The 12481-nt window shown below is 36.2% G+C and overlaps 1 protein-coding gene across 1 annotated transcript; it reads right to left on the reverse strand.

Moving 5' to 3' along the window:
• Window positions 1-1010: 1010 nt before the first annotated feature.
• Window positions 1011-8303, reverse strand: LOC107850999 (disease resistance protein At4g27190-like). Its single transcript, XM_047401891.1, has 3 exons — window positions 6212-8303; window positions 1514-3998; window positions 1011-1304 (listed from the first exon to the last, which is right to left on the reverse strand). The coding sequence occupies exons 1-2, from the start codon at window positions 6740-6742 to the stop codon at window positions 1542-1544; spliced, it is 2988 nt and encodes a 995-aa protein (XP_047257847.1). The 5' UTR covers window positions 6743-8303; the 3' UTR covers window positions 1011-1304; window positions 1514-1541.
• Window positions 8304-12481: the final 4178 nt, after the last annotated feature.

The raw sequence follows: 12481 nt of genomic DNA on the forward strand, positions 1-12481 counted from the left end.
ATGCATATTATTATAATTCGGACAGAATAAGCAAGTAAAAGAAAATAAGAATAAAACAGATTTATGTGGAAACTCTTGCGGGAAAAACCACGGGCAGAGGTAGAGGAGGTTTTACTATAATGGAGAGAGAGTACAATGTGGAGAAAGGCTGAATTTTTTGAATAATGAAAATAATCCACTAAATCACACTTATATAGTATGCGCGTACAAATAGGTCCTAGGCCCAAAAACATAAAGGTCCATACCCCATTGAAGATTACAAACATGGATCGCACCGTGAAACTTTCAGGGTCGGACCAATAAAGTTCGGGTCACAACTCTAATACATATAAGCTCAAAAACAGTTAGCATCTGGCATCCGGGTAGACGCATATAAGATGAGATGGCCCCTTTAGACACCTTTAAAATTTATGTGACATGATAGTGTCCAGTGGCCAGGAGACATAGTGCGGATGAGTTGAAGTGTCTAGATGTGCAGTCTCACAATTAGAGTGTTTACTTGTTAGTTGACGTTAAAGTTTGAGTCCCTATCTTTTTAATGTATATATATAGCAGTTGTTAAATCCCTTTTTGTTTCTTCATATGTTATATATATATGTATGTATATATGTGTGTGTATTTATATATATTTGAAGTTTTGATCAACACAAGTCATTTTTTAAATCAATTCTGTAACTGGTTTTCTGAAAACTTTACAAAACTAGTATAAACGTCGTTGACAGTAATGTATTAGGTTTTAAAAAAATCAACGGACTTCTTGATAGGTGGTTTGTCTGTGCTATCACGAGAACAAAGACAGAGAAAACCAAGTTCATGTAATAAATTCTGAATGTACAATTTAAGAATGCTATATAAAATGTTTAAAAACCAGAATCAATACCAGTTTATGACAAATTAACAACATGAGATCACACACCGGGCACAATCGAAACAAGAAATTATTTGGTGTACAATCAAGCAATCAAAATATCAGACCAGAAAGCACGACGAGTACAAACAAGGAACAATCATTGGCAGAAAATGCATTACAATAAACTCGACTGGTTAAGGAAATACATTACAACAAACTCGACTGGTAATAGGAAATACATTTCAACAAACTCAAATGGTTGGGGAAATACATTACAACAAACTCGACTGGTAATAGGAAATACATTTCAACAAACTCAACTGGTTGGGGAAATACATTACAACAAACATGACTGGTTAAGAAAATACATTACAACAAACTCGACCGGTTAACTTTATCTCGAAACCTGTGTCTCTCCAGTGCCGGAATGTCCTTTCTCAGCTTCTATACTTCCCTGAATGAAGCAACAAAAGGACAATCTCAATATAATGTAGATCGAAAACATTTTCAATCATACCGAACACACCCTATATGTTCATATTTCATTTAAAATAATTTGAGCATTTAACCCAAAACATTAAAGCTACAGGTGAAATAACCCTTTTATAAGAACATTATAATACAATCGACAATTGAAAATGTGGAAGTTAATTGGCACATCACCTGTGATGCAGCGGAAACAAAGTCAACTTTACAATTCCTTGTAACAACGCTGTAAATTTGACTTGAAATTGTCATCATCCCATTCCAGTTTACTCCACCAGTATGATTGTCCTTCTATTATTTTGATGTTTTTGGAGGTTTGAATAGAGAAAGGTAACTTCCTTAATTCGTCACAGTAGATCACCTTGAGTTCCTCCAAGTATTCCCACATACTCTGTGGCTCCCCCAACGTTCCTAGTTTAGGTAAGCCATTCAACTCTAACTTCCGAACTCTTGGAATTTCTGAGTTAAAATGTGCTGCCTGATCACTTGAGCTGCATTGCACGGAACATGCTCCACCATCGTTGAAAAGACATGTTAAACTATAACATAAAGAGATATTCAGTTGGTGTAATTTAGAAAATTTTAGACCCAAATATTGACCGAAATCAGAAACACTCTTTAAATTATTTACGGAATGTAGGTCCAGATATTCCAGATTTGGCAAAGGGTCATATTTTCCACTTCCTCCTTCCACTGGTCCGAAAGAATAAGAACAGGACACAATTTTTAGTAATTTTAATCCATTAAAAGTGTTGTATGAAATCAACTTCCTGAGACCCATGCATTCATGCAAGTACAAATCTGAAGCAAACTGCAACATGCCTGAGAGCTCTCCGTTACTGAAAATTTCACACTTGTGGACTTTTATAGCCCTCATTGACTTGTTGTATGGTACATAAAGTAAATTTTCCCTAATTTCAATGAGAAATTCTTGCAATATAGACATCGAGGTGTAATCTCTATTGAAAGAAGTTTCCCCAACTTCAATGAGAAATCCTTTCAATCTTGTCATCCACATGTAATCTCTATTGAAACATGATGAGCTATCCACTTTAATAGAAAGATAAGTCAGATTGTGTAGAGATGATATCTCATCAAAATAGGTCGCTCCAAGACAGCTACCCGACATATTTAATATTTCAATGCTAGGAAATTTGAGGAAAAATCCCTTGCTGATGCTCTTAGAATCAGCAACAAGCATATTTAATAGCCTCAGATTTGACAAATTGTCCATTCCTTGCGGCAGACAACGCAACTCTGTATTTTCACAATCGAGCACTTGCAAATTGTGAAGATTTGCAACAGGTGGTAATTCTTTCAACACAAAGCAACGCTGTAGTATTAGAGCACGTAGTTGACATAAACTATTGATGGAAGAAGGCAGTTCTCTAATACCAGTTTTACTCAGATTCAGAACTCTTAGAGCTGGAAATGCCAAAAAGAATTCCTGGGGTATTTTCCGAAGGGGTTCATTGTCTTGCAAAAGTAAAGATGTTGTCTTTGGACATTTCATGAAGCAATCAGGTAGACATTCAATTTTGTTGCTTACGAAAGATATTCTCTTGACAGAAGCCGATATTTTAATATGTGATATCTTAGTCAATCCAATTCCAGCTTGAAAAACAGACATGTGTTCATCCCCAAAGGTACTGGCTATCCATCTAGCAACATCACGAACCACATCATGCATCTTCACACAATCCTCAACCTGCCTCCGAATCTGTATCTTATCGGCTTCTAGCAAGCAGGCATCTTTTAGACTCTCAATCAACGTGATTCCCCTGTTGTAGGCTTCTTCATATGTGTCATGTTCACCGAGGATCCCCTCCGCCCACCAGCAATGTATGAGATCATCTATCGGAATAGCTGCTGGATATAAGGAGCAATATAAGAAACAACTTTGAATTTCGCCTCTCTTTTTGTTCACATGTTTGGTTCTTTGCTCTGAGGATAATTCAATATCCTGAGATTCTAAAGAATCAAAACTCCACTTGATGACCTTGTAAACCTTATCTTCTACAACTTTGCTATGAGGTTCGCACATGCTAAGTGATTTCAAAGCATCTTCCCAGAGCTCGACCCTTGTCTTCCCTCTCATGAACGATCCAATAACAATGATTGCTAAAGGTAAACCATCACACTCTCTTGCAATTTCCTTTGCCAAGGGATGGATTTGCTCCAGATTTACAGTATCTCCCACATTTTTGGCAAACAGTTGCCAAGATTCATCCTCATCCAATGTGAAAACCTTCATTTCGATGTTTGTCCTCATTTGCTTACAAACACCCCAAAAACGAGAAGTTATAATGACCTTGCTTCTCGCAGGATATTCAGGTTGGGGCACGCCTACATCATCCAAATCTATAGCTTCCCAAACGTCATCTAGTATGAGAAGGAAACTCTTTTCTTCCTCGAGCCTTTGATAGATTTTGCTGGCAATGCTTTCTACACTTGCCTCGTTATCTACCGTTAGGCGTAGTCTACTGGCAATTTGTGCTTGAATCTTTCTTATGTCTATTGGCGGTTTGGGGACTGTAACCCATATCACAACGCCAAAAGAAAGTTTGGAACTTGGCACGTTCTTTAAGAGCTCGTTGTTCAGATTCTTCACCAATGTAGTTTTTCCAACTCCTCCGGTACCCCACACACCGATGATGCATACCTGAAAGGATTCGAATACCCTTAAAAATACTTTACCCACAAGTAAAGATGCAACAATGGTACACATAGAAGAAATGTAGAAAACTAGAGAAACAACGACGTAGGAGGCTTTGATCATTTAATCATAATTTCTTGATCTCAAATTTGTTAAATTAATTGTAACACTTGGTAACTTTCTAGGCTGCTTCGAGGGATATCAGGACCCACACGTTATAAGTGAAGTGCTTGGAATTAATATGAATCAAAAGTGTTTGAACTAGCAATATGAGAAGAAGAAAAAAGAGAACAAATGTTGTTGTGATTTGCTCAAATAATAAGGGATAATTATAGCTCAATGCTCGTATGTAGCAAATGTATAGGTTTTGTACATGCAATTTGTTGGGTAAACGCAGAATAACAACAAAAGTATTTGTGGCAAAATAATAGAAAAAATAAATGAAAATAATGATACCAAGAATTTCATGTGGAAACTTTTCTAAATAAGGGAAAAACCACAGATCAAAAGGAGCAACTGTTATTAATATAGTAAGGAATTTTACGCCGCTATCACAAATACAATACTCAAAGTGACTACCACACACCCAAAAGAAATAACACTTCAACCTTACTAAAATAACGCTCACTCTAATTTTTTCTTCACAGACTATTTTTTATCACAGTTTGTGGAATACCTCACTGCTATCTATTATTTTTCTCTCTGTTTTGGTGTGTCTAACAAATGAGCTGAGGAGCTCGTTATTTAGGGAAAAAAACAGTCCACATTGATGTCATGACATCAAAATACTATTATCTTCTTGACCTTTCTCTAGCCAATAAATGTAAAGTTTGTCAAAAGGCATCCATTAATTTTTGAATAAGAAATTTCTAGCATTGTGAATGATGGGACTGGACCCCACACAATTGTGGATATGCATATACATAATATACACAATCTATGTATATATTTGGTATGTTTCGATCATATTGATAAGGCATAATGCCTAAACATGCCCTTTAACTTGTTATCAAATCACACATCTATAACCTCCAACTTTCGGTGTGCACAAGTAGACACTTAAACTTGTATAAAGTTGAACAAGTAGACACAAATGTCCTATGTGGCATAATACATGTAGGACGCCATGCAGGATAAGAATTGGCAACATAGGACGCGACATAGGACATATGTGTCTTCTTGTTCAACTATATACAAGTTTAAGTGTATACTTGTGCACACCCAAAGTTGAAGGTCATAGATGTGATTTGATGTCAAGTTAAAGGGCCTGCTATGTATTATGCCTATTGGTAAATAATTTTGGTCGAACTATACATATTGGTATGTTTATCAATAACAAGACAAAGTTGGGCCAAGCCAATAACGCCGAAGTGGCTGTTGGCCCATGTCAAAAGTCAAGTAAAGGTCAATTTGGTGCACTAAAGTCCTCGCTATGTGCAGGGTCTAAGGAAGGGCCCCACCATAAGGATGCACTGTTCACGGTCTTACCTTGCATTTCTGACAAAGGTTGTTTCCAAGGTTTGAACCCATGACCTCCTGATCACATGGCAACAACTTTACCATTCAAGGTTCCTCTTCAAAAGCCAAGTAGCAACAACCATTGAATATAAGCAATTCATTACAGACGATAGACAAGAGAATTGTGAACAAGTTACATTCTTTGAGCTTGTATTGATGTAAGATATTATGTCGACTGAGATGTTGATTGAAGTAAAAAGTTAACCTTGCCAGAAAGAATCTTCAAGTGACTTAAAAGACTTGTTCTTACTAAAGTTCTTTTCTCACAAAATCGTGCCCTCAAGATGTTTTATTAACTATTTCTAAATGTTATTGTAAGTTTAATTGGAATGAGTGAGCTCACGTTATCCACTGTTGATTGAGTTAGCCTTATATGTTATCAATCTATGAAATGTTTTTTTTTTTAAAAAAGTTTTAAAGTCTCTTATTTTAAACCTTATATTATGTTAAGTGCACGATGGTTATGTGATGTTAAAGTATAGGTTAGAACAGTCAAGTTAAGGTACCAGATGTCAATCACGGCTTGACTATAAAACAGGCCAAGACATTAATCTCCATTTGAACTTCTTTAGAAACGCCATAGCAACACCATATTTGTAATAGAAACAAAAATCTAATTGAACATGAACTAGTGAAATTAACAACTATCAAATCATAAAATACTTAGAATAAAATCTAGCTAGGATTAGTTTCGACATTACCTCATCATCTTCCAATAGTCGTAGGAGTTTGTTGAGATTCCTTGTTGCTGTTAACTGGCCTTCTATTGATGGTCCCGGGATGTGCTCAACTTTTTTCATCCGGTAATTTTCTACCACCAAGTTGGATCCAAAGTTTTCTCCGACCTCTTTAAGCTTGCAGAATTGATCCCGGATGTTCTTTGCTTGAGTGGAGACCTCCAAGCGAAGGCTGTATTTTGGACAGCATTTATATGAAAGCGTCTTAGCTGCTGCAATGCTTTCTTGCATAAATTCCCATTCATTCTCCAGCTCGTGAACGTCTTCGATCCACTTGATAACATCTGGTTTTGGCTTATAGCCTTCTCCCTCCGCGTCTTCCACCTTCTCTTTGATATCGTCTCTAAACTTTGTTAGCTTCTCCATTTCCTTCCCCAGATTTTCAATTTTTGATGAGAAAAGAATGGTATTTTCAATCCTAGGATAGATGCATTTGGATACAATCTTTCCCAACTCAACAACAAAGCCACCTATAGCATTAAAAATTATTTCCATTGAATAATTCTTAAGGTAAAGAAAAAAAATGTGTTTTTGATTATAGTCTTATATATGATGCTCTCAAAGATGATTATTAAACGGATATTTTCTTCATTATTTATAGCAGAATTTTGAGAGTAAATTAAAATGTTAAAAAGAAGGCAAATAGAATAAGTAAAACTGAAGGCAAACATATAGGAAGCTAAGAAAAAGAAGAAATGCAATACAAGAATCTATTTGGTCCTTATTCTGAACTTCATTGAAATAAAAAAGTTGTGTATCATAGAGCTTAAGGATTAGCTATCGGCTTGTTGGTAAGGTGAGAACTTCAAGGCGGCCTACGGCATGTAGTGGCGGAGCCACCTTTGCTCTAGGGGTTCATCCGAATGAACCCGCTTCGACGGAAAATTATACTATTTTTACATGGTCAAAAATATTTTTTCTGTATATATAGTAGATGTTGAACCTCCTTCAACTAATCCGTATGGTCACTTCTGAATTTCCTCAATGAAAATCCTGGCTCCATCACTGGCCTACGGGTGGCATAGCCTTCAACAGACCTAAATTTTGTTTTTTCTTGTTCCAATAACAGAAAAGAAAAACAAAGAGGAGGAAAAGAGATATTGGTCCTGTTTAATCAGCTACTATTACACTAAATCTCTATGAGCTCAAAATTGTCATAATTCGTATGAATATATGTACACCTAGTAACAAATTTTATGTATGATCCTATTTATGGATTTCGAATTACTAGAAATGAAGAATGCTTCAAAGACTATATTTAGCTAATTAAAGATAAAGACCAAAGATATGAAGAATCACTTAAAATTGGCTTTAACTTTTTCATACCTCAATTGATCCTTGTATTTATTGCACACTTTCAAGTGTTCAACCCCACACAAAAAATGTACCCATCACAGTGAGCTAGTTTGGTGGTTGGGAACAAGTTATTTCGGAATTAGTTATTCCAAGATTGTTATTCCTTCCTCAATGTTGGACAAATCTCGAGAGATGTTGTCCTCCTATTTTATCCAACCAAACAAAGTCTAAACTCATCCTAAAATTAATCTCAGTGTTAATCATCCCTTATTCCTCATACCAAACGAGAAAGTGAAGCTAGTGATTTTCAAGCATGCTGACATGGAAAAGGGGACCAAGTAGTTTCTTCTCTCTTCTGTGTTCAAATTTGGAAACTAATCGATGGACTGATGACGATGAACAATAAATAAAGGTTCCCCAGTCAAGTAATGAAACTGAAAAACTGTTACTATTTATCTGATATGCAAAAGTGTCCACTGAAAAGTTTCTTATGCCGACTCAGCTTCTAGCATCGATCATAAAAAGAGATGATTTTCAAACTTTCTATTTCTTTCAGAACTACAATAGGAATCTATATATGAAAAAAGCACATGAGAAATAAAATAGGCAACAAATTAAAAGATCAATTAACATCTCCTGATATGGTTCTAAAGAAATAAAACTTGATCGATGAAATGAAATTCGTGTTATGTGACAGCACGTTGAATGAGATTTGATATCAAGTAATTGGTTCTTTCCTTATTTTAGTCATGAAGCGTAGCCGCCCTTCCAGTTGGATAGATAAACTTAAGGCAGCGATAAATTAAAAAGTACTTAAATCATAGTGCTAACATCTAACATCAATATTTAGAAAATTTCTCAGTTTCTGTCATTTCATTCTGACTAGAGCGGATGACTTTATGCTCCTTTACATTAATTCACGTGAGAGACGGAACCAAGATTTGAATCTGATGGATTCAACATTTAAGGTTCTTAGCGCTAAAATCTTATAGGATAGTACAGTTTGACAACACTTTAATTTCAACTTTCCACGTGGAAAATTGAATATCACAGGATTGAAGGACACGATTAAAATCTTTTGCTGGCAACATTCCTTTTCTTCTTTTCCTTCCTATACTCCCTTTGCTTAAAAAAGAATGACCTACTTTTCTTTTTAGTTTGTTTCAAAATGAATGACCTCTTTCCTTTTTTGGCAACACTGTAATTTAAACTTTCTATGTGGAAAATTTAAGATCACACGATTAAAGGACATTTTGGTATATTTGAAGTAACTTTAATTTAAGACCACAAGATGCAAACGTTTTCTTTATTTTCTTAAACCGTACTAAGTCAGATCATTCTTTTTGAAGTGTCCAATCCGAACGAACTACACACCCCTGATTCTCCTCTTTTGGGAGTGAGATACGTAGGCAGCCTATTGTTGGTTCGGGGATCTTATTTGAAAAATTCAGAAAGATTTTCTTCACTCTTTATTTAGAGTAAGTGTTTCATATACATCTTTACAAGAAAACTGCAAAAAGATTTTTCTTTTATAGGTTCAAGTTTCATTTTCATATGAAATTCAAAATTGAAAATCCAAAAAAGATTTTTCTTTGGTAATCATAGATTTCATTGTGTATAGGGATGTTAAAGCTGAAAAATTCAAAAAGATTTTTGTCAATTATTTTGACAAATTTTTATTTTCTTTTCTTCTTAAAGTTTCAAGAAAAAGAAAAAGAGTTTAATTTGGCCATTTTGACAAGACTTCACGAACTACGCACACCTGATTCTTCTCTCTCGAGGGTGAGATACGTAGGCACCCTTCTTGGGTTCGGTGACCTTTTCAAAAAGAAAAAAAAAAGAGATTTTGAGAAAGTATTGAACTCTAACGCATTTGCTATCTCTTGTTCAGTTAGTTTGAGGTGGTTGGTTTGTGGCATTTTGGCTGGTACTCCATATTGCACCAAGTCACACAGAAGGTTATGTCCAACAAGGATACCGAGTTTGTTGTCACTAATCAGATAGGGAGTTCGGGAAATGAGAATTTAGGAGCTAATAAAGAGATTCGAAAATTAAGGCAGCAAATGATAGAAACGCATTGAGCTTGAGCTAATGGGTTGCCGCCTCCTCCAGTTCCCACTGATAATCTGGAATATCTTTCTAGCTTTCCTCCCGTGTCACATGCACAGTTTCCCATTTTTATTGATATGGCACAACATGCATCAGGATCGACTCGGGGCAACAATATTCAACCACTTCCAATGTTCATTTCCTCACTCCCCAATCCAAGATTACCACATACCCAGGACCACCTGCTGTTCATGCTTTTGCGGCGCCACCCCCACCTGAAGCTCCTACTTTTGATGTTCATCCATAAGTTGTGCCTCCCTACTCTACAAAAGAGCCTGCATTGGATATTACTGGGGATCAGCGTTACACTTTCGAGCCTACACTCAAGTTGACTGGTATTTACGGTGACACTCACCCGCCTGAATTTTCTCCTAACACTGAGAAGCCTGTTATGACAAAAGAACAAGAGAAAATGACCAGAAAATTGAGAAGTTTGGAACTGGCTATGAAGAACTTGCAAGGACTTAAGGGTTACAAAAGTGTCTCATATAAGGACTTATGTATGTTTCCAGGTGTCAACCTTCCTCCTGGCTTTAAAATGCCAAAGTTTGAGAAATATGATGAACATGGGACCCAGTGGCACATTTGAGGCGCTATTGTAACCAATTAAGAGGCGCTAGAGGGAAGGAAGAACTACTTATGACTTATTTTGGGGAAAATCTTTCAGGCTTAACTTCGGAATAGTTTGTTAACCAAGACATCGACAAGTGGAATAGTTGGGATGACCTAGCTAATGAATTCGTGCAACAATTCCAATACAATATGGAGTTGATTCCTGATGAGAATTTCCTAACTAATATGAAGAAAAAGAGTACTAAAACTTTCAGAGAGTATGCGATTAGATGGCCTGAACAGGCTGCTAGGGTGAAACCGCCAATGAAAGAAAGTAAGATAGTAGAGGTGTTTATTCAAGAACAGGATGAAACATATTATCAACACTTGTTACTTGCATTAGGCAAGCCATTTATTGAGGTCCTCAAAATGAGGGATATGATAGAGGATGGAATTAAGACCGGTCGCATTATGAGTTTTGCAACATTGAAAGCGACTACTCAAGCAATTCAAAAAGGTTCGGAAAGTGTCGGAGGGAAGAAGTATGAGGAATATGCATCTGCCATTGTAGTTGGAAAACAGGCATGGGCAAGAGGACCACGCCATCGTTACCCATAGGCTCAAACCCAAGTTTATGCCTAAGCTCCACAGAATCTTTCCCAAAATCCATTATAATCCATTCCCCCACCTCTATATCAGGTGTATAATGCAAAACCATATGTTCAGCCCCCATCTTACCCACACTGGCGCGCACCAACTCTGTCGAGTCATCCTCCAACTCCACATACATACCAAAACCCTTCTAGGCTTGGTTTTTAATTTAAGCCAAATAATGAAATGAGACAGAAGTCGAAGGATAGTTTCAGACCAATCGGAGAGCCATATTCCAGTTTATTTCAGAGATTGGTACAGCGGGGCATGATCACTCCTCTCCTGGGGTATACTCCTGACCCGCATTCAAGAAATTTTGATCCTAATGTACAATGTGCATATCATTCTAATTTTCAGGGTCACAGTATTAAAGATTGTCGTTCCTTGAAAAGAGAAATAGAAAAGATGATTCAGGATAAATCGATTATGGTGCAGAACATTAACAGTGAGAAAAGCTCTAGTCATGCTGATATGCAAACCAGTGGCTAATATGTCAGGATAAGCAATTGAGAAGTCATCCCTCTCCTTACTAGGAAGAGGTCTGGTAGTTCATTTTATTTTATTTTATGTTATTCGAATTATTTTAGGGTTGTAGTTTGGGATCTATCTTGTTTGTCTATTTGTCGTTATATTCAAACCCTTCTATCTTTTATTTTAATTAAATGAAGTGTCCCTTTTTTCTTTGTGTTTTAAATATGTGTTTTTTTTTATACAGTACATTTTATGTTGACTCTAGTGATATGACATGCTTGAGGAATTTTAAGCCAGATCTTAAAATCCATTTTAAACATGAGCATGGAATCAGAGGGTTAAAGTTAGAAAAAGAGAGCATATGAGAAAATAGATAGAGTGTTGGGGCATTTGGTGATCAAGTTGAAGCCTTCTTTGAAAATTAAGGCAATTATTTTGAGATTGTAAGAATAATTTTGTCATCAATTGAAAGACATATCTCAATTAGGTCAAGTAGTGAATGTGCGATCCTATGTCAAAAGGAACAGAAGGAAGATCAGCTCCACAAAGTCATGAGTCCTTCAACATGAGGAATGTACAACGAAAGTAGAGTTGTATGTTTGACAAGGGTAGAAAAGCAATTGGCACACATGTTTGGGGCAAGTTAGTGTTGTAAAACATGTCATAAGTGATGTTGATCGTGAACTTTCACATTGCATACTATGTACTAGTATTTTCAAGGATTGATATGATGAAGGTATTTTATTCTGTTATTCAAACATTATGTCATCCTTTGTTTACTCTATTTGAGCCTTGGTTTTATTTTCTTTCATACCCTTCTTTTGGAATCAAGATACAGTCAACAAAGCTTAAAAGATAAGTGTCGACCAAAAGAATAGAGTTAGAAAAAAAAAGAGTTTCAAAAAAAATGTGTCAAAAAGTGGGAAAAGAAAAAGTGTCAAGTAAAATAGAGTCAGAAAAGTACAAAAAAAAGAGTCAATAAAAGAAAAAAAGAAAAATAAGAAATCAGAATCAGGCAAAACAAACGTGTGACCTGATTCTCCTCTTTCGGAGGTGAGATACGTAGGCTGCCCTACTCTGGGCTCGGTCCAACCAAATAAATAATTTAGAGTCGCCTAGTCAAAAAAAGCTGGGGCATGAGTTAATCCTCATTGT

Source organism: Capsicum annuum, chromosome 1, assembly GCF_002878395.1.
Source record: "Capsicum annuum cultivar UCD-10X-F1 chromosome 1, UCD10Xv1.1, whole genome shotgun sequence".
NCBI lineage: Eukaryota > Viridiplantae > Streptophyta > Magnoliopsida > Solanales > Solanaceae > Capsicum > Capsicum annuum.